General features: G+C 49.8%; 1 protein-coding gene across 1 annotated transcript in view; it reads right to left on the bottom strand.

The window, feature by feature from the left end:
• Positions 1-3392: 3392 nt before the first annotated feature.
• hivep1 (HIVEP zinc finger 1) overlaps positions 3393-23464 on the bottom strand; it is a 26898-nt gene continuing 6826 nt past the window's right edge. The window contains exons 3-9 of the mRNA XM_056583419.1: positions 18303-18356; positions 10310-16116; positions 10053-10186; positions 9289-9464; positions 7924-8025; positions 5236-5789; positions 3393-4472 (exon numbers count right to left, since the gene is read on the bottom strand). Of these exons, the coding sequence (XP_056439394.1) occupies positions 3393-4472; positions 5236-5789; positions 7924-8025; positions 9289-9464; positions 10053-10186; positions 10310-16116; positions 18303-18356 (7907 nt within the window). The remainder of the gene's footprint in view (positions 4473-5235; positions 5790-7923; positions 8026-9288; positions 9465-10052; positions 10187-10309; positions 16117-18302; positions 18357-23464) is intronic.

The raw sequence follows: 23464 nt of genomic DNA, 5'->3' as shown, positions 1-23464 counted from the left end.
AAAAAAAACATAAGGGGTAACACTGTCGTTTTTTGTTGGTCGTCATGAAAAAAAACATAAGGGGTAACACTGTCGTTTTTTATTGGTCGTCATGAAAAAAAACATAAGGGGTAACACCGTCTTTTTTTATTGGTCGTCTTGAAAAAAAACATAAGGGGTAACACTGTCGTTTTTTATTGGTCGTCATGAAAAAAAACATAAGGGGTAACACTGTCGTTTTTTAGTGGTCGTCATGAAAAAAAACATAAGGGGTAACACTGTCGTTTTTCAATGGTCGTCATGAAAAATACATAAGGGGTAACACTGTCCTTTTTTAATGGTCGTCATGAAAAAAAACATAAGGGGTAACACTGTCGTTTTTTATCACCGTCATGAAAAAAAACATAAGGGGTAACGCTGTTGTTTTTTATTGGTCGTCATGAAAAAAAACATAAAGGGTAACACTGTTGTTTTTTATTGGTCGTCATGAAAAAAAACACAGGGGGTAACGCTGTTGTTTTTTATTGGTCGTCATGAAAAAAAACATAAGGGGTAACGCTGTTGTTTTTTATTGGTCGTCATGAAAAAAAACACAAGGGGTAACACTGTCTTTTTTTATCGGTCGTCATGAAAAAAAAAACACTGTTGTTTTTTATTGGTCGTCAGGAAAAAAAGATAAGGGGTCACACCGACTTTGTCAAATGAAATATAAGGGGTAACACTGTCGTATTATATTGGTCGTCATGAAAAAAAACATATTTGAAAAAAAAAAAAATTCCCTGTCAAATAAAATATAAGAGGTAACACTGTTGTTTTTATCAAATGAAACGTAAAGGGTAACACTGTCGTTTTTTATCTGTCGTCATGAAAAATCCATAAGGGGTAACACTGTCGAAATGTATCAAATAAAACATAGGGGGTAACACTGTCGTTTTCATCAAATGAAACATGAGTGGTGACACTGTCGTTTTTCTTTGGTCGTCATGAAAAAAACCTAGGGGGTAACACTGTCGTTTTCATCAAATGAAACATGAGGGGTGACACTGTCGTTTTTCTTTGGTCGTCATGAAAAACACATTAGGGGTAACACTGTCGTTTTTTATCGGTCGTCATGAAAAAAAACATAAGGGGTAACGCTGTTGTTTTTTATTGGTCGTCATGAATAAAAACATATTTGAAAAGAATAAATAATTGTCCTTGTCAAATAAAATATAAGGGGTAAGACTGTTGTTTTTCATCAGTCATCATGGAAAAAAAACGTAAGGGGTAACACTGTCGTTTTTATCAAATGAAACGTAAAGGGTAACACTGTATAGCAGGGGTTTTCAAAGTGTGAGAGAGTGAGCCCCCCCTCAGAGAAAAAAATTCCCCCCCCCCTCCAAAATAGACCTGTGTTTTGAAAGCTATTTTAATTAATTTACACATTTTAAACATCTCTGATCATAATTTTAAAACATTAGAAACATATATATTTTTTCCATTTTGCTAAAGTTAGCAAGCAATCTTATTTTCTAGGGCTGGCCCCGACTCTGAATTTTCTCGAATCAGATCTGCCTTTTCAGTCCGGAGATTCGACTACTAACGGTTGAAAAAGGAATAATCGCTACAAAAACAATAGGGATCCAACCTGTTGGCTTGGACCCCTAATGAGTTACGATGTCTAGAAGTAGGTGTATCAGAATGGGCAGACGTCTTCAATGAAAACAGCTGAAAACGAAGCGGTATGAAACTAAAACTGTGATTCTGAAGACATTTTAAATGATATCGAAATTCTGTTTAGATATTATTGAAGATCATACAAGTGTGTAGATTTGTTAAATGGTTTGCATGAAAATAAACGGTTGAAAATTGATTTAGTTATTATGTTACTTCTACAGTTGAAGTACGACTGATGATTTGAATCATCGACTTTCAGGGGGGTTTTCGGGTTTATTTCTTTCTCACGTTGCGCTAAAGAACTCTGGCGCCCCCCAGGGGGGGCGCGCCCCACAGTTTGAAATCCACTGGAGTAGGACACACACGGTTGAGCTAATGGCGGGTTTCGTTCAAGTGACTTCATTGGTGTTTTATGGCAAATTTAACTTATCGCAACGTGGATACGATCAGCTGACCTGGCTAGCCTATCTTTATATGACCATTGCTTCTCAGTATTAACATAAGGCCTTTTGTCTCATCTAATATCAGTTTGAAATGTTTGAAAATAGCCTATTGCTGTATTGATGTTTCAAGTAAATTGAGGAAAGCTTACTAAACCCCAGGACATCGGTGGCCCTAAAGAAAAATATGGTGGCCGTAAATGTTTTATTTTAGGAGCCATTTGTGTCATAAGAAGTTGTGACTGAACAGAGATTTATTGTCGCACAGGCAGCGTTACCATGGCTACACACTGAGTTCCCAAAGTGAGCAAGGCACCATGCACCACGGCAGTGTGTGTGTGGTTGTTTGTTGCTAAAGTGCAGTATGTGTGTGTGTGTGTGTGTGTGTTAATAACGTGCAGTGTGTTATTATTGGTAGTACGTATTTTTTTGTGTTTGTTCTACTAATGTGCAGTGTATGTGTGTGTTTGTAACTAACGTGCAGTGTGTGTGTGTGTCTTACTTACTTGCATTTTGTGTGTGTGTGTGTGTGTGTTATTATTGGCAGTATGTGTCTGCTACTAATGTGCACTGTGTGTTACTAACAAACAGTGTGAGTGTGTGTTTCTAACGCGCAGTGTAGAAATAATTGGTGAAATAAAGAAAATACGCCATCACTTGAGTGTTTGTAAACAAAGTTTTACTGATACATTTGATAATATTGATACCGCAATGTAAAGCTACCATATTGCACATGACAATGGACTTATGAATCAATCATGGGCACTAGATGGAATATAATAAATAGCTCAACACAACATTTGTACACAGTAACATTGCCCCAAAAAATCCATAGAAATGTACATGTACCAGTTAACATTTATAATTGTTCATAGTTACGAATGACAAAGTCTTTCCAAAATAAATCTTATATCCTCCATTTTGTCCTCTGGGTCTACTTAAAGTGTCTCGAATAAACACAACATTACAACTGAATTCATAAGGTTTTTATGTACAGGTTTCCTCGACGAGAAACTTCCAAAAGGCACAATTGTCTATACAACATGTACAAAAAAGAAAAAGAGTCTGGAGGGCGACTTAAAGTAAAGTGAAAACGATTGGTCATTATTTTGTTAAATTCGAACAATAGTCGTCATATGATTGCACATACTAAATGAATGTCAGGATCTGTGCTTCCAAAGGCGGCAAAAACACACCGCCCTGAATAAGTGTTCTCGGTCTTACAAAGTGACAAGCATAAAAAAAAAAGAAAAGAAGACAAAGAATAGCTTTCCTACTGGGGTTGAGTCGTTTTGTCGTCGTCGTCGTCTTCCTGTTTCAGGTGGCGATGACCAGTCGGCCTTCGTCATCGCTGGACGCGTCATTCTCATCGTCGTAGACGTCCGCCATCTTGTGCCTGGAGAGCTGCGGTTGTGGGGGGGGAGGCGGCGGGGGGGAAGGCCGGGGGGGAGTCGCCCCGCCGGCTCCCCCTGCTGGCGACGCCCCGGAAGTGTCGGCCCCGCCCGCCGTCCGGTGCGACGACGACGACGGCGGCCCCGCCCCCGCCGGCCAGCGGACGCTCTGGTTCTCGGGCGCCAGCGTTCTGAGGTCCGTCTCGCTCCCCGCCCTCGGCAGGACGGCGGGCGCGGTCGTCGTCGCGGCGGCGGGGTTGCTAAGCGACGGCGGGGCAGGCGGCGAGGAGGCGGCGGTGGCGGGCGGGGCGTTTCCCCGCAAAGGCGAAGGCGAGGCGGCGGCTGGCGCCGGCGCCTCGGACGGCGGCGGCGGGCTGAGGGCGGACAGCGGGCCGAGCGAGGGGATCAGGGCGGGCAGCGAGATGTTGAGGATCTGCAGGCCCGGCAGGTGGCTCCGGGGCCCCGTGGCGCCCTGGGGCCCCGGGGGGCCGGCGGCCACCACCTGCAGCCCCAGCGTGGCGTTGAGCGTCAGCCCCTGACCCGCGCCCCGCCCCACCCCCAGGAGGCTGAGCGCCTCCATCCCCGCCGGGCCCAGGGGGAAGCAGGGGGCCGGGTGGGGGGGCCCCCCGTCCTCCCGGCGGGGCGGGGAGCAGAGCGCGGCGGGCAGCGGGCTGGTGGTCCGGTGGATGACGCTGACCCCCGGGAGGGTGAGCTGCACGGGGCCCCCCTGGATGGGGAGGAAGGTGGAGTACCCGGCCAGGCCGCCGTGGAGCAGCTGCAGCCCCCCCACCGGGACCACGCTGTAGGGGGAGCGCAGGGGCTGCCGGGAGTGCAGGGGCAGGTGGCTGAACAGGTGGTGCTCCGGCCCTGCCGGCGGGGGGGCCAGGCCGTGCAGGGGGAAGTGCATGGGGCCCCCGGGCGGGAAGGACGACGTCTGAGTGCCGCGGTCCACCGGGAAGCCCGGCTCGCTGGGGGTCGCCGCGGTGACGGGGGCCGGCGAAACCTCCTGATGAACAACGAAGAAAAAGGCGGGAACATTAATTAATTATTTCATACGATTATCCCAATAATAATAATAATTATTAAAATAAGAATTAATCAGTGTCTTAATAATAGACACTAATAATGTCTTAATTGACACTGCTTGGCGAGTCTGACACGTTCAGATATAATGATGGGTAGCTCCTCGGGTGACTGTCAGCCAATACAAAAGCCGTTTCAAAATCCACCCGTTTGTGACATCCCAAGGGGGCGTGTCCACCAGGCTGTGGGATGGATGGATCGCCAACCTACAAGCCTCCTCGGTATACTTTCGCAGAAGTGCCTGGCATGTGAACCTAGCAATTGTTAGTGCTTGGCACTTGCTTCTATGAACATCTTTTCCGTACCAACAACGTTGTCTCTCTTTCTTTTGAAAAGAAGGACGATTTTCCTATGGTTATTTTGTACGTTTTGTTGCTTTGTTGCTTTGGATAAAAGCGTCTGCTGAATGCCCTCAATGTAAATGTGAGACTAAGGAGAGAGGAAGCAGGGACAGACAGACAGACAGACAGACAGACAGAGATAGAGACAGACAGACAGACAGACAGACAGACAGACAGACAGACAGACAGACAGAGATAGAGACAGACAGACAGACAGACAGACAGACAGACAGACAGACAGACAGACAGACAGACAGACAGACAGAAAGAGATAGAGACAGACAGACAGACAGACAGACAGACAGACAGACAGACAGACAGACAGACAGACAGCGGGGGTCTCACCTGGCTGAGCTTGGACCCCTTGCTCTGTACGGGCGGGCTGGGCGGCACCTCGAAGTCGGGGTAGTCGATGGACATCTGCCGGCAGGGCGACACGGGGCTCATCATGTGGACCGAGTCCGTGTCCGACGCGTGGTGGTGGTCCCCCAGGGGCCCCCCCAGGGCCGGCGGGGACAGGGGGAAGGGCCCCGGGCTGGAGCAGGACCCCGAGATGGACATCTGCTTGTACAGCGAGACGGGGCTCATCATGGCCACCGACGACTCGGAGTAGCAGTCCGCGACGGGGGGGTCCGGGACTGGGGGCGGGGGGCCGGCGGCGGCGTGGGAGGGGAAGCGCATGGAGCTGATGGACATCTGGGCCAGCAGGGCGCTGGGGGGGATCTCGGCCGGCCCCGGGGGGAGGTGCTGGGGGCTGGCGCTGACCGAGGGGTTGGTGGACAGGCCCGACTCCTCCTCCTCCTCCTCCTCTTCGTCGTTGTCCTCGTCGTCGGCGCCGTCCGAGTCGTCGCCGTCCGAGTCCTGGCGGTCTGAGCTGCCGGCGTGGCCGCGGTCGCCCGCTGGAGGAACAGGAGAGAAGGTTCTTGAAGGTTGGGTGGCGTCAGTGGCGTCGGCAGAGCAAAACCCCACAACACCCACCCCCTTGTCCGTGATTGGTTGGAGTACTGTTTATTTTGGTTTTGGGTGGTTGGTACTAGCACCATTTGTTTTTGTGTACGATCTCGGAGCATAGGAGAGACGTTTTGTTTTTTAACAGCCTGCTAATGGGGCAGGGAGCCAGCGGATCGTGAGGAAAGATCAGATGGATTTGATCATTTATGTTTTGGCCTAGAATTGCTGATCCAACCTTTAAAGATCCCATCTCAGGCTTTTTAGGGTTTATAATTTCATTCAGGGGTACGACTTGAATAGGGTTACATGCCTGTGTGTTTATCTAACCCTTATTATTCTCACACAAAACCCTTCAACACTGCAAAACCAATTTCAGCATCTTTCAAAAAAAATTGTTTCATGTCACTTTAAGGTCCCCCTCCCGAGTAGCCCCGCCTGCCGTGATTGGTCAGCAGTGCACGCCCACTCTGTTGCGATTGGTCAATGCTTTGCGTGTGTTAATTACTCACAAGCCATGATACTTTATTTCGCAAACGATCTATATATTTGATCTATTTTTCAACCATTTCAATCAAATCAAATCCAATGCACCACCTGTAATTCCCTCGTGTACCACCGGTGGTGCCCATACCACAGGTTGATAAACACTGGTGGTTAGGCCGGGTCAACTCCCAGCTATAAGGTTGTGGGTTCGAACCCTGAATGTCCTCATTCTACCTGTGAGCCATCCTCCTTAAGCAAGAAGCCCTAGCCCCCACCTCCTCATTAATGACCCGCATATGCATTCAATCTAAGCCGATTTGGTTAATAAAAGTGAAATAATGCCCTGTGCATCTTCAATGCAGCCGAATCGGGTGCTAAAAGCTCATTAGTCTTCAATGATTTGGTAAATAAAAACGTTTTCTCAACGGCCATCTCGTACCCAGTTTGGGTGAGTAAACAACAAGCCTCTGGGTACCACTGGACCCCTCCTCATTCCAATCATGTTTCCCACAGACGAGGAGGATGAGGAAGAGGAAGAGAGCCCCCCCCCTCCCTGAGGGGTACCATTAAGTGACATAATGTGGCGTTTCAGGAGTTCTGCTCTGGTTCTGTCACACCCCTCCTCCCCACCTCCACCTCCACCTCCATCTCCCTGAAGCCCGATCACAGCCAGAGAAGAGAAAACAATACGCTGCTAGAGTCTAGCATCAGCTTTAAGGCTTTCCCCTCTCTCTCCATCAATCATCTCTCAGCCTCTCTCTCTTTCTCTCCATCTCTCCCTCACTCCCTCTCTCTCTCCATCTGTCCCTCTCTCTCTCTCTCTCTCTCTCACCCTCCATCGCTCCCTCTTTCAATCTCTCTCTCTCTTTCTCTCTCCCTTGCTACCTTTCAATCCCTTTCTCTCTCTCTCCATCTCGCTCCCTCTTTCAATCTCTCTCTCTCTCCGTCTCTCTCTCCCTCTCTCGCGCTGCTAAATTTAGACGCAGCAATTTCCTGTTTCTAAACGCAGCGCGCGTCGCCCACATGTGTGCTGAGTTAACGGGGAAGGGAGGCCTGATATAGAATCTCTAATTAGACGCTGGCAGAGCTATTGATCTGCGAGCGAGCCGCCAGCCCGGGTCCATTCCTGGGCTCATTAACGGCGGGCTGTTTAACGAAGCTCCCGGTGTTCCACTCCACGGGGTGGAAATGTCGGGTAAGCTCTCACATGCCGCACACATACATTGTCTAAAGTCTTGTTAGCAAACCCGACGGCCAAAAGACTTTAGGACTGTTTTTGTGTTGCTGATGACCAGATCGATTTGCACAACACAACGCAGAAGAATGAGCAACCATGTTTTTGGTGTCAGCTCCAGGAAGGATTCGTGAATGTTCTGCATTTATATCGCGCCTTTTCTAACCGGTGGCCACTCAAAGCGCTTTACAGTTTACATTCACACTTCTCGTTGTAGGCCGGAGCGGTTAGAGTTTTGTGTCTTGCTCAAGGAATCCTCGACACCAAGCCAGGACGATGGGGGATTGAACCAGCAACCCTCCGATTGCCAGTCGACCCGCTCTACCTCCTGGGGCGGCTAAGGAAGAGGCCGTGGGCCGACGTACCCGAGTCCTCTGCGTCCTGGTCGTCGATGAGGCCCACCGGCACTCCGATCTCCTGGCACTTCTTGCTGTGGGCTTTGGACTTCATGTGCTTGGTCAGGTTCCCTGGAAGAAGATGGGAAGAAGAGGGTGTTAAACCAAGCAAGCTATCGACAGTTTGTATTGTTCAGCTGAACCATCATCCCTTTTATTTGTTTTACCTTTTTTTTTTTTTTTGCTAATCTATATGCAAAAATGTCCGGTGTGTTTGAGTTTGTTAGTTAGTTCAATTTGAGGGTCCAGTGCGTTAGTGGTCCGGTTAACGGTCGGGGTAGGATGAGCGAGGCATCGGGGTGACACGGGGGGGGGGGAAAGGGGTATCAACCCGTTTAAAAAGGCCTGCATAGTTTCATCCAACTCGGTCTTTTAAGTGGGCGGAGACCTGACAGATGCAGAAAGTGGGTTTTATATAAGAGACCGTTCTCCTCCTCTCTCTGTCTCTGTCTCTCGGCAGGCAGGCGGTGTGCAATGTGCAAGTATCCGGCGAAGACATTTTTGAAAGGAACGTGGGCTGTGGCGCTTTTGCAGCGCCGCGTGGGAAGGAAGTTCAACAAGGAGCGGTGAATCATAGCTGCTCGGGCGGTGGGATGGAGAATCAAACAGAGAAGTAGGTAGGGGAAGGAACACAGCCGCAGCAGTGAAAAAGGCTTCTTTCTCTACTGGAATGAACGTGAAGAGTTAAATCTATCTTTAGGTTGTGCATACCATATCCATAATACATTGGATTCGTCATGCAGGAAACATATGAGTCACCGATAGTTTGGATTGCAAAACTAATGTTGTGAACGACGCCCTCGTTTGTTTTGTAGCCGCGTTCGAAAGCACGGGTCTGTGTCGAAGCTCCACTTGCTCGTTTGGAGTTCGGAACACAAAAATGGAACATTGAAGCCCGATGTTCTGAGAAATTCGTGTTTTCAATAGGATTCCAAATGATCGTCATCATTAACACTCAATTGCAGGCAGGATTGTGTAATGGCCAGAGATCAAAGGGTCCTTTCAGCAATATGTCAGACCCCCTACCTGCTCCTTAATGACATGTATCTAACTTCACTGTGATTCACTTTGGATAAAAGTGTCTGCTAAAATTAAATTCCAATAGCAAATCGGAAAATAGTCGAGTAAGACTAATAGTTCTTCACCTGAGGGGCACACACGCTCACGCACACGCACACACACACACACACACACACACACACACACACACACACACACACACACACACACTCACACACCTGGAGGGAAGGGTGAATGGCTGAACCAAACACAACATGCAAGCCTGGCATTGCTTGGTGAGGCTAAAACGACACATTAAAACAAACAGCGTCCCACCTTTGGTCTTGAAGGAGAAGTTGCAGTGGATGCAGTGGTACGGCCGCACGTCCGAGTGCGTGCGGATGTGTTTGCGCAGCATGCTGGGCTTCTTGCAGCGGATCCCACACTCCTCGCAGATGTACTTCCCCCGGCCACGCCCGCGCACGTACACGTACTCCTCGTTCGACTTGTACCTGCGGGGGCGACATTAGCGATGGATTTCAAATAATATAGCAATCATGTAAACCCAGGGACGCTGGAAGTAATTCACAGTTGGGGGGGCTGAGAAACGTTCCGATGACGGGGGGGGGGGGGGGGGGGGGTATCGTGTTCGTGACCCTACGGACTTCAGTGATGGTTTCATTCCGTCTATACGAGCAGGTGTGCGCCTTTTGTGAATCAAATCATGCTTGTGACATTTATAGTCACAAGTAAAATGACAATAGTATAATAATAGTCTGATATATTTATGTATTTATTTATTTATTTCCACGGGGGTTTTTGCATTTCACATTCAGCCTCTCGCCACCAGGGGGGGCTGCAGCCCCCCCACTTCCAGCGTCCATGTGTAAACCTGAGTTTCTTTTTTATGATCTGTCATAAAGAAGTGTTACATTTGCTGATTTATCAAAGGAGTAAATATGCAATTTGGTTGGAGTTCTACATCGACAGTTAAACCGACAAAGCAATCATGGAATAACATAATTTGAAAATTACTTTATTTGCATCTTAAATAAATCGCATTAAACCAATGAATGAATTGTATGAGTCTGTTTTCTTACCCGCCGTCAAATATCTTAACCCTTCTCGGTTCGGCTTTAGCTGCCACGTCCTTCTCCGCCTCTCCCCCGGCCTGGGTCTCCGGCGGTGGCTTGCTCACATTTTCCACCGCCTTCGTCTTCTGGGACAACAGCAGCTGCACATCAAAACAGTTTGGGGTTAACCCTGCCGCGTATTTACATATTTAAACCCACGCCATCCTCAATAGCCATCCATTTACCAGCATGTAACAATGACTAAACAACGTTTGTTTCCTTACCATGGACATGACATCCTTCAGCTGGCTCGAGTAGGACACAATGTCAGTCTTTCCGCTGGTCTTTATCGCCGAAGTGTAGAGCATCTTCTTGGAGCACTGCTTGGAGTCGAACAGGGACATGACCACCTTGGTGGGCAGGCCCAGGGGGTTGGGGTTCTTGGGGCTGATCATCCAGGCAGCGTAGGCGGAGGTCTTCAGGTCAGTCTGGGGCACGTGGAGGGGCTTCCTCTTCATCAGGAAGCACCAGGTGAAGGTGGTGGCCGTCTTCAGGCTGGGGAAGGACAGGCGGTGGCTGTCCTTGCTGTTGCCCGCGGAGGCCGACAAGGTCAGCTTCCCCTGGCTGCCGTGGAAGCTGGACGGTCTGATGGGGGACTTGGCCGGGGTCCACCTCTGTTCCTCGCTCCTGTCCTGGGGCTTCAAGAGGTTACTGCTGGTGATGGAGGTGGTCTGACTGAACGCACTAGTGGCATCCCGAGGGACTACGGCCGTGTCCTTGTCCGGCGCGGTGCTGTCCGGCGACATGGGCTTGCAGACGTCGGTGGCCTCGGAGTCCCTCGCCGCTTTACCTTCGGGGAGGGGCGGGGCCTCCGTCTCGATGGGGCTGTCCGCGGGCTCCGTGGTGCACACCTGACGGACGAGCGTCAGCTTCCTCTGTCGCGTGACGTCGGCCACCTTGGAGTTCAGGTAGTTGACCGAGCGTCCGTCGGTGAGGCAGGCGACGCCGTGTTCGTCCTTTGCCCGCTTCTGGTGCTTCTCCATGTAGATGTCCAGGCTGTTGGCGGGGGAGAGCATTCGCTTGCTGGAGGCGGTGGGCTCCTGCTGAGGGCACAGTGTCACCGAGGCCAGCTTCTGCGTGCAGTGCAGGGAGCCGAGAGACGTCGGCTTCTCGACGGGACGGGGGGTCTGGGAGCTGCTGACCGTCTGCGTTTGCGCCCGATCCCTGTTGACGATGGGCATCGTGTGGAGGTCATTGTCGACGCTCTGAACGGACGGATGGCTGTTTCGCTTGGCTAAAGAGGAGACAGGGTTCATTTGTTCGTGGGTTATCAGAATCTGTGGCAATGGAGTAGAAATCCTTTGCGGCCCTCCGGTTAGAACGACCTGCTGTGTCTTGATCTCAGGACCGAGATGCTTATGCTGAGCCATGTAGACATTCTGGTGTACCTCCGAAGACTTTGAAACACTCAAGTTCGGATTGGAGAGCGGTATCGTTAAAATAGGCATTGTCAAATGATTCCCCTGCGCGCTTGAAAATGAAAATGTTTGGCATGCTTTCTGAGCAGAACACTGCAGTTGGTACCTGGGCACCAAGCTTTTCCTTTCCTCGGGCTCAGACGGTTGAGGCAAGGTACTCTCACGACTTACCACAATCTGACTCGGAGGAGGCGGTAACTTTTGGCATGTTTGAACCCTGGACGTTTGATGCCAAGGGTGGGGAAGACCATATATCTGAGGCTGCTGAGTCGGGCTACCCAAATTAATACTTTGCACCATTTTCTCAGTAATTGTTATGGGTGTATCGACAAATAAGGGTTGGGCAATATGACCTTTGTTGACAATATTAGCATCTGGAGCTCTGTGTTGAATGAGAGGTTTAGTGTTCGATAAAGCCAACTTCTCCAGCGGGATAATCATCTTCCTTTGATGTTGCGGAATCTCTGGATTGATCTTTAAAGACATCTGCCGAACCAGCGGGCCCCTCCGCCTTTCAATCAGTGGCACCTGGGGAACCTGAGAGCCCTGTATACATCTCGCGGCTGGAGACAAGGACCTCCTGGGAGACACATTGGCACAATCAAAGGACTTGCTACGGTAGTCGCATGAGATCTCCACCGAGGGCTGAGTACAACTGATCTGTTCGGAGGCAGCCCGCCTCATGACACCAGGCACCCCTAGGGTGTTGAAGGCTGCTGATAGCCCAGGCGGTTCTTGGACAACAGTGACGCACTCGCCCCGGGAAGGGCTTTCAGATCTGGCGGCTTCTTCTCTGTCGAAAGAGGCCGAGATACTGGAGCAGTGTGAGAGACTGCTGTCCCTGCTGAGGCTCCTGGAAAGGCTGGACTCGTAACTGGATTCTCCTGAGGACTGCTCCATCTGAGCCAGCCGAATTCGCTTCTTTTTAGGTGGGAGTTTTTCCGCTGGTACCTTGGATAGGCTTTCACTTCTCGGGGGCCAGTTGAAGGATTCTGCTGGCTTTTCCGTCGGCTCAGTGGCCTGCGTGTCGTGTTCTCGGTCAGGCTCCTCTGTGACAAGGATCTCCGGCACCTGGATGTTGTTTTGACGGACCAGGCGAGACTGGTGCACAGGGGTAGTGCTCTCGACAGAAACAGTTACGGGGTCGTCAGCACTGTTTTGTCCCTGTTTTCCATAGTCAACAGTCTTTGACATTTTTTCCTGGTAGCCATCAACTGACACATTCTCTGCTTCTGGTTTGGTCTTGTTTTGGACATGTTTGATGTCAACAGGTGATCCTGTCCTGTCAAACGATTCGGATGTCTCGAATGAATTCGGTCGACTCAGTGAGTTGGTGTGTCTGATGACCGAGGTTCCACTGCCTTGTCTCTGCAGGTCTCCTCTCTCTTTAGCAGAAGTGCTGATCTGGGCCTCTCTGATTGGTGACAACCTGGAGTCAGAGGGGTCTATACCTCTTGCTACGAGCTGGATCTGAGGTAGTTGTGCTTGGTGGCCTTTGGGCTGTATGTCCACTGCGACCGAGCGAGAATGGGAAAACGTCTGGCCGGCCCCGGCGGACGTCAACTGGCACGAATCGAAGCTGACAGAACACGGAGGAATAACGTCTGTCGGTGATTGGTCGTCGTCATCTCCGACGCTCTTCATTTTCCTTCTCTTTCTAATCGAGGTCTGCTGGTCCAGAACACCTGGAAGTCCTGATACCCTCTGGACCGGGGGCTGCACTACGGTGACCTGGAAGACATCTGGATCACTTTCTTTAACGATGACTGGCTTGTTTTTCGGACCGTGAAGCTCAGAGCAGTAGAACTTCTTGTGATTTTCAAAATTCTCAAGCTTTCTGTACCGATTCCGACAAGTCTCACACTCATACATGGTGCCCTTCGTCTGCATGGGCCTTCTGCTCTTGTCCTGACCATGCTCGAAAGACCTGCTTCGTTGCGTCAGCTCCGTGGATACATTGGAGCCATGGTAGCCTTCGTCCATCGAACGAACCGTGGGAATACTGTGCTTTTCGTGTGTGGTGAAATCCTCGATGGCCACTTGCCTAACTAAAGTGCGGGAATGAATAGCAGGGTTGGGGGTAGAAGGGGCCGAGGAAAATACATCATCGTTCAAAGAACCAATCTTGTCATCAAACGACTGGCAGAATCGCAAGGGGTAGGGCTGTGGGGCAACATTCATTGGAAGTCCAGAGTTTCCTGGTGTCGTTGGCATGGAGTTACTCCTGGTGATTGGTAAGCAATCCATTGGAGGGTATTGAGAAGGGACCGAAAGAAGAAATACTGGCTTTGATTTATCTGTGGGGGTGAAAGGAGATTTGGGAATATCAGAGCTGGAACTTGACCGTCTTCCGATGGGATTAAGGTCAAATTGAAAAGAGTCTTTGTATATGTATGACTTTGGAGAGTCTATGCTTCCTCTCCTGGAGAGAGAAGTCCTTCTCGGTTTGACGCTGTCCAGCTGCTTGTTATCCACCACCGCCTCGTTGTCCGATATCAACTTTGAGATCCGCTCCTCTAAAGAGAGTGCCTTGGTTTCCAGAGGCGGTCGCATCATGTGACCCTCCGAGGGCTGTTTCTTCTCCTCTGGGACGTAAATCACCGTGGCTACCACAGGGGAGACATTCGAAACGGCGATCTTTGAGACGTCCGTTTCCGCCGGAGGGGTTATCTTTACAATTGCAGTCGGTGGACTCATCGCCTGGTCTGCGCTTTCAGAGCGTGAGAAGTAGCCAGAGTCTGTGCTTCCTAAGCTGCGTGGACTGAGCAGGCACTTGGCCTGCTGCTGCTGAGAGAAGTCCGTGGCCTGTTGCCTCTGAAGCTGAGCGTGGCCCCCGAAGAGAGGGGACTTGCAGTGCTGGTCTTCGTCCTCGCTCACTCGGTCCAGCGAGGCATTACTGCAGTCCACCTCTTTCAAAGAAGACAGAATGGTGAGGCTGGACCTATGATTGGCCGTCTGGAACTCTCTCTGCCGCTGTGCAGCCGCTTGCTCTGGGGCTGGATCGGTAACCCTCGGGCTGTCAGCCCTCAGAGGGGAGACATTCACCGGGTAAACAACCACCTTTGGAAGAGCTGCCGGCAACTTTGGCTCATAGCCACCGTGACCGGAGGCTGGTTTGACCAACTCCGTGACACTTCCAGATAGGTCTCCCTCTCCACAGAGGCCGGCATGCGTGGTTCCTGCGCTGTACAAGCTGGCTTCAGATAGCGCCGTAACACTGCTTTGGGAGGAGTCAGGGTCTTGGTCCGCAGTGCTACTCTCTCCATCGCTGTCCCCGCTCTCCTCGGCCTCCGAGTGCGTCCCGTCTGCTCGGTCCGATTCCTGGGAGAGCGACCCACTGCCACCGCCGGATTCGGATCTGGCGACGAGTCCGAGTTTGATGGCGTGCGCGCGGGACTTCCTGTGCTTGTACAAGTTGCTCTTGGTCTTGAACGAGAAGCCGCACGTGTCACACGGGTACGGCCTCTCGCCCGTGTGCGATCGGATGTGTTTGAGCAGCACGCTGGGCTTGGCACACGCCCGACTGCAGTACTCGCACACGTACTTCCCCTGCTTCTTTGGCTTCAGATCCTTAGCTGCCTGGTCGGCATTTAAGTTCACCACCGTGGCCATTTGGACCGGGTTGCAGCCAGGCGTCACTGGGACTTGGATTGTGCTGGGAACGCTGGCTGTGATGGACTGGCACGTGTGAACCACCGGGGGCTGGCTTTGCGGGATGGCCTTACACCCTGAAGGAACGGGGGCGTGGGTGATGGCGGTGGAGGTACCAGTGTGGAAGCTAAATTGCAAGCCCTGTTTCTCCTTGCTGGAGGCTAGGAAGTGGGGTGTGGTTTGATGCGTAGACTGCAGTTGGGTCACAAGGCCCGAGGTGGGCACGTTGCTCCCGATTGGAGAAGCGATGCCGATTACCTTCCCTTTGGTGTCAAAATAATACGTCTGCACATGGGAAGCTTGGTTCTGAAGACCAAAGTTGACGCTTGTTGGCACTGTCCTAATGTCAGTTCTGGGCTGGACAGGGACAGTCTGGGCTGGTCTCCCAGTGGCTTGGACTGGGAAGGAGCCCTTCCTCTCCACTAGGGTGCTGAAGTCCTGCTCCATGGCTTTGAGTAACACTTCGAGGGGAGCGTTTGAGTTGTAAGACCCCCCCTCGAAGTTGGGGTCACTGCTGTCACCGCTCCTGCTGCACTCGGGCTGGGAGGCCTCGGCTGCAGTCGCAGGTTCCTCTCCGCCGGGACTGGAAGTCGACGCTGGCGTCGACGGCGGCGGCAGTGGTGGCGGCCGCGAAGAGGATGTTTCCGGCGGCTTCAGCTCTTCATTGTCGGGGGAAGATGTTCCTTCCGGGGGAGATGCTGATGGGGCTTGCTGGGCATACTTGGGGTCTCTGTTGACACTAGGCGACCTTGGGGTGGTTTGGGACGGGCTCTCCGGTTCTGCAGGGCAGGAGACGGTTGCTGTCTCGGAGGGCGGTCCTGGAGGCTGATCCGGTTTCTTGGACTGCAGGGGCTTCTTCACGGGAGACTTGGGGATTTTCTTCAGCTGGTTCTCTGCCACTATTTTCTTCCTCTTCAGGCCTTTGATGTTGTCGGCATTTCTTCGACTGCTCCCAGATATCCCTGAGGACAACAAACGAGAGGAAACAGGAAGGTGAGCGTGGAACTCACAAAGGGCCATGACATGCTAACCTTTTTTTGGTACAAAAGAAACAAAATAAACATTGCGTTCGATTCCTGAATGAAAAAATAAAAATGGAAGTAAGCTGGCAGAAAACCTTTTCGTTTTTCAAAAAAAGCACACATGCTTTTGATAGAAACACCCACGCAAAAGAATATATAAATAATAAATACATTCTTGTTTCTACTAAACTAACTGCATGGTTTTATTGCCCAGGCCTTATATAATCAATGAAATAAATGCAATGCGGTTACACAAGCAATGAAATTAATGCGGTGCCTTCAGCACTTCAAACGTTATACCTTGGAACAGGAGATTGAAGTTAATCCAAATGAATTCAGTCAGACGCGGAAATCAAACTCTTGTGTTCACTGTCAAAACGCTCACTTTTAAATAAAGTTGTGTTTCCCCTGGCACTTTGCTCATATACCAGATGCTGGTTCCCTTTCATACGTTTTCCTTCTGCTTTTCAAGACCGATTGGTTCACTATGACAGAGAAGTCACTACAAAATACTTTTACTTTTGCTCTTACGATCATAAAAGCTAAAGGAAAACCCACATGTCCACAGCGAGGCGAACATAGAGACCTAGTGTTGTTCGAATGGGCGCACCCAAACCTTCGAGTGGCACCCAATACATGACCATCGCGACTGAAACCGGCAGTGCTGGTTTCAGCTGTTTTTTTTTTTTTAAGGACGTGTGACGTAACCCGTGTCACAGTTCCTTGCTTGTTTGGGTATTTCCCAAGAGGAGGTCAGGATTCCTCCGGTCGCTCACAGAATTAGACTGAGGAGGACCTAGTCTCTTTACATTAGATAACCTGCCTCCCACACTCCCACCCTCACCGCAGTGCGGCCGCAGGCCTTTTCAAACCCCCCTCCTGCTCTAGAAATAGCGTGTTCTGCACACACCAACGTGAAAATATAAAGCATGACTAATTCCCTTTTTTGCACGACGGAAAAACAGCAAAAAATAACTTGCAACTGCAAAAGGGGATCACTCTGTGTTCCTTAAAAACAAAAATGCAACATATGAATTACTTAATATAGACTTATTCAGTGAATTGTATATTTAAGTTATTATTATGAAGTCTTCTTTTTATATTAAAAAAATCTTATTTTGTAAATGTTCAATCATTCTTCCCATTGAGTAAACTTTAAATGAGGTGTTTAGCTCAGGATGAGAGAGCTATAGATAGGAGGCGACAGTCAAACAGATTAGCCTCTGTGACATCATCAGCCGCTGTATTTTCACAGAAGGATTTCTATCGGGCTTTCCGTCTTATTACGGTCATCCAATCCCATTAGAAGGAAGCTACGCCTTGCTCTGCATGCATGGCCTGCTTTCGTTATTTACTTGCTATGTTCTACAGTGTTTTGCAATCATAGGAAGACGGGTCACATATTTGACATCGATTCATTTCCTGTTCAGCCAGAAAACACATTCAGAGTCTGAATGAATTTCCCCAGCTTGCTGCTGTATAGTAAAATTGCTTAGTAAATAGTGAGCTTTGAATAAATGAACGCATTCATCAAATGTCACGATGTAGACAAAATAATCGAGCAATTACACAAACAAATTAGTTTTTAGCATTTATACTTTTTTTAGTATAAAGTAGTACGTCTTTACCTCCGCGAATAGTAAATCTACCGCCCCCAACTGCTGCATGTTAATATTAACCTCCAGTTTCACTCATCCCCATTCATGTTTTTCCGATCCTCCCCGTCTGGTCCCTAGTTCAGGTTACACACCGCGGAACATCCCCGACAAAAGAATGGGAACGGGAGGAATTCCCTCCACACGCCCCAGCGGGAAAAGACCCTGGACCCCAGAGTTCCTGTTTGAAACGTAAAACCTAATGCTTTTGACACACACAAACACACACCCACCCACACACACACACACACTTACAGAGGCACACACACACACACACACACACACACGCGTAACAGCACACACACAAACCAGCACACAGACACACACGTACAAGCATAAACACGCACAAGCACAAACACGCACCAGCATACACCGAGACGCACACACACACACATAAACACACACACCGACACATACACACACCGACACACACAAAAACACACACACACACACACACACAGAGGATCCTACCGTTGGGTGAGCCAGTCGGGTCTTTGAGTTCTTTCTGCGCCTCCTCGATTTTATCTGCAACACAAGAACACAGGAGGGCATGTTGTCACAAGGCAGCACTGGAGCAGGAGGAGGAGAAGGAGACAGACGTCCGCCAGACAGGAGGAGGAGAGGAGGACAGGAGGGGAGGAGGGGAGGAGGAGAGGAGGGGTGTTCTCAGCAGCTGAGTGCAGGCAGGAGATGCTTCCCACTCGGAGGGATGGAAGGGCTAATGTGAACCAGACCTCCTCCTCCTCCACCACCTCCTCCTCTGTGCTGCTGGAGGGACGGAAGCGACAGAGCGCCATGGAAACTAACCGGAGCACTGTACGCACACGCACACGCACACACACACACACACACACACACACACACACACACACACACACACACACACACACACACACGTGCATGCACAGACACACACAAACAAATGTGCCTGCATAAAACACACACACACATGGCTTCACACTTGCACATGCACGCAAACACACAGACAACCACACACTGGACTACCAAACAAGTATGTCAACATCACAATTACACTAACACCACACGCGTGTGTCTGGGCTGGGTCTTTATTTTCTTCCCTAATTAAGAAATATTGTATGACAAACCCAATGGATCAATAGACAGAGGATCAATGGTGTGTCATTATTAAAGTGGAACTTAACGGGCCTACACACACATACTTTAAATTAGGACACAATCCCCTCATGATTAACGAATGTGACGGGACAAGCGAACGCTGACGGATCAATAACAGATTCACTCATTCATTCCTCATTGCTCTGGAGTTTATTGGCCACCCGCATGTGCACACACACACACACACACACACACACACACACACACACACACACACACACACACACACACACACACACACACACACACACACACACACACACACACACACACACACACACACACACACACGCGCACAAATCATGACATCATCTTCTAATACACAAAACGACGAAACACCTCCACATATGGTTCCCACATTACCGCTGTGAGTGACCACCTGATTACGTTTAAATCTATGTTGACATGTTCTCTTGTTCGCCCGCGGGGAGGCAGGTGAAGGAGGCGAGGGGGAGAGAGAGAGAGAGAGAGAGAGAAGGAGAACTCTGTGGGCCTGCCCCGGCTTCAATTATATAAGCATGTTCAATGTGACATGATGCTGCGTCGTGTGGAACACGTCAGAGAGAGAGAGAGAGAGCGATAGAGAGGGAGTGGGACGATAGAAAGAGAGGAGAGGAAAGATAGGAAAGAGGAGAAGGAAGAGAAAGACGAAAAAATGAGGGGGGGGGGGGGGGGGGGGGAGTGAGGAGATGCTATATATAATACATATATAAATATGAGAGAGAGAGCAAGAGCGAGAGAGACGCTTTCACAGGCTGGGCTGTGGGAGGAGGCATGAGGGCCCACGTGCACACTCTTGGTTAGTGTGTGTGTGTGTGTGTGTGTGTGTGTGTGTGTGTGTGTGTGTGTGTGTGTGTGTGTGTGTGTGTGTGTGTGTGTGTGTGTGTGTGTGTGTGTCTGTGTGTGTGTGTGTGTGTGTTTGTCTGCGTGTCATTACACATGCATGCACCTGTGTCTACTTGCTCATGGAAAAACAGAAACAAACACACACGCACGCAAACACAAACTCGGACACACACCCCCCACACACACACATGGGTGGTCAGTACAAGGCAGAGCCTCTGAAACATAGAGTCCCCCCCCCCCCCCCCCCATCCACCCACGGAAACTCCAGGATATGGAAAAACAGACCCGCTTTACACAAAGAAAACCCTACAGGACCTAGGACCCAGGAACACAGTCTGGTCCAGGTCTGGTCCCAGTCTGGTTTTAATCTGGTCCCAGTCTGGTCCAGGTCTGGTCCAAGTCTGGTTTTAATCTGGTCCCAGTCTGGTCCCTGCCTGGTTTCAATCTGGTCCCAGTCTGGTCCCTGCCTGGTTTCAATCTGGTCCCAGTCTGGTCCCAGTCTGGTCCCGGTCTGGTCCCAGTCTGGTTTCAATCTGGTCCCAGTCTGGTCCCAGTCTGGTTTCAATCTGGTCCCAGTCTGGTTTTAGTAGGGTCCCTGCTAGCTCCCTGCTAGCTCCCTGCTATCTCCCTGCTAGTTCTCTGTTAGCTCCCTGCTGTCTCCCTGCTAGCTCTCTGTTAGCCCCTAGTTAGCTCCCTGGTAGTTCTCCCAGTTCAATCCCATCCAGGACGCCCCCCTTGTGGGATTTTCCTAATTTTTTTCAGATCCTTAATGTGCTGCCGGGAATAGAGGGGGGGGGGGGGGGGGGTTTGGGGAGGGGGAGCCCGGGAACGAGGTCAGTGGGTGATGTCATCCTGAGAGTGTGTTGGTGGAATCACACCCTGGACTGTGTGTGTGCGTGTCTCTCTCCCCTGTGGGTGTACATGCGAGTGTGTACACTACACTACACGTCTCTCTCTCTCTCTCTCTCTCTCTCTCTCTCTCTCTCTCTCTCTCTCTCTCTCTCTCTCTCTCTCTCTCTCTCTCTCTCTCTCTCTCTCTCTCTCTCTCTCTCTCTCCTCTCTCTCTCTCTCTCTCTCTCTCTCTCTCTCTCTCTCTCTCTCTCTCTCTCTCTCTCTCTCTCTCTCTGGCACACGCCACAGATTACATAACGCCTCCCAGCCCTGCGACGCAGCTCAGCTAAACAAAGACGCCCCAGCCTCTGCAGAAACACAGCGAGCACCACACGAGCTTCAGTGTGTGGGTGTGTGCGAGTGTGCATCTCTGCCTGTGTGTATGTGTGTTTGAGTGTGTTTGTGCATGTGTGTTTGAGTGTGTTTGTCCGTGGGGGTTTCAGTTGTGTGTGTGGGTGGGTGCACAGTGTCTGTACAGCGTGTGTGTGTGTGTGTTTGTGTTTGTGTGTCAGGTTTTTTTCTGTCTTAATTTGTACATGTTTATGTCTCAGTGTATGTGTGTGTGTGTGTGTATTCATGCTTGCGTGTCTGTGTGTGCATGCTCTTTTTGAGTATTGTCTATATCGATAACGTGTCCAAGTGTGCAGTGTGTTTGTGTGCACATGTTTATGTGGTTATTTGAGAGAGTGTGCGTGTGTGTGTGTATGCGTGTGTGAGTTGCAGCCCGGTGGTGTAGCATGAGAAAGCCTCCACCTAATCTACAACTACACACAGAGATGATGCATGACAAGTGTGCGTGTGTGTGTGTGGGTGCATGTGCGCGTGCGTGCGTGCATGCGTGTGCGTGCGTGCGTGCGCTGTCCTGGCAGAGAAAGCATGAGGGCTTGACATGGCTCCAAGAAGCCAAGTATAGGTGCCCCGTGCTGGGCCGAGTCCCAGTGCTCTGCCCCTCTGCCTGGCTCTCAGCACCCGGGTGGGGAGGGCCTTCTAGCGGTGGTTAGCGGGTTCGGACTCTCAGTCTAACGGTTCTGGGGTCTGTATTCACTGTCTAGCCCCGACCTGCTCCTTAATGACCTGTCTCTGTATTCACTGTCTAACCCCTACCTGCTCCTTGATGTTCTGTCTCTGTATTCACTGTCTAACCCCTACCTGCTCCTTGATGTTCTGTCTCTGTATTCACTGTCTAACCCCTACCTGCTCCTTGATGTTCTGTCTCTGTATTCACTGTCTAACCCCAACCTGCTCCCTAATGACCTGTCTCTGTATTCACTGTCTAACCCCTACCTGCTCCTTAATGACCTGTCTCTGTATTCACTGTCTAACCCCTACCTGCTCCTTAATGACCTGTCTCTGAACCCTTGGTTGAAAGACTCTGCAGTGGTGAGCTAGATGATAGTGAAGAGGAACAGAAGCTTCTATCCGCCCCCCCCCCCCCCCCCCCTCCGTTCTGTGGTTCCTCCGAGTTGGGGCCGTGTTATTGGACGTAATGGTTGCTTACTTTAGCGGTAATGTGGTCAGGGGGGGCCTCAATGTTTGCACAGCCCCTCCAGTCTGTGCACGTGCTAGTCCCGCGCACGTGTCTGGTGTATTAGCATACCACGGCGGGGAAAAAAGAGGACGTAGGTTATTGAATACCGCTTGGACACACGCACACACACACACACACACACACACACACACACACACACACACACACACACACACACACACACACACACACACACACACACACACACACACACACACACACACACACACACAAACATGTTAGCGGTGTATGCTAGGCCTAAAAAAAAAAAAGTTTGGTTCCTGTTGGTTGTCAGTTGAGGTCATGGATAGGTAGGGAATTTTTTTTTAATATATTTTTTGTTTTTTCCAGCGGCAGCGAATGATAGGTAGGTTGTTTTCATTTAAAAACGAGAAAATTCGCTAATCTTTGTACAGAATGAAGAGGTGCTGTACCAAAACGTAATTATAGTTTGCATAAAAAAATAATTTGGGTCGCACATAAATTGACATGGTCGGTCGGAAACCGGAACAAAACAAAAAAATGTTTTAGGCCTTTAGTTAGCCCCGGCTAACTATGACGTAACAACGATGACCCCTCTCGGCATCGCCACGCCAACCAGAAGGGACGCACAGCAGGGGGCGGGACCAAGGTGGCGGCCTGTTCTGTTTCCAGTTCATTTTGAATAACCTTTATTCAGGTAATCAAAAGGTACGGCCTTTGATTCGCCGGATTGAGATTTGCGAATCGCGAGGTTGATTTTTTTCTCTTTGATCATCAATTCTTTTAAATCTTTTTCAGGCATGAATATAAATAGACGCTTCTCAGAGTGAAATAGTCTGTATGGGGTTTACTTCAATTCAAACCAATGTTTTTTGTATAGCTCCATGTGTAGTATATTAGGTATATATTATGTATTAATGCAGTAGGTGGGTGAAAATTGGATATCAATTTTCCCCGGGCCTCAGAATCCTGATTCAAATTGAATAGAAAATAAATGGAACTGAAAACAACTGACGAGGAACAGAAAGACGGACTAGTCCAGGGTAAGGGTCAGAAAAACAAGTGTCAGAGTGACACACGAATAAAAACAAAATAAAGGAGATAAAAAAATGTGAAAATATTCAGAAACTCATAATTCTGTCGCCGTGGGCGTCGAGCCCAAATTAAACATCTCGCCAAAGACCTCTGGAAGCTTCTTTAACGGGGTGTTGTTAAAAAATCCAAACTTTAACAAGCGTCCTTATAAACG

Source organism: Gadus chalcogrammus, chromosome 22 (genome assembly GCF_026213295.1).
Source record: "Gadus chalcogrammus isolate NIFS_2021 chromosome 22, NIFS_Gcha_1.0, whole genome shotgun sequence".
Lineage (NCBI taxonomy): Eukaryota > Metazoa > Chordata > Actinopteri > Gadiformes > Gadidae > Gadus > Gadus chalcogrammus.
The sequence above is the reverse complement of the archived record's forward strand: the minus strand, read 5'-3'. Positions and strand labels throughout refer to the sequence as shown.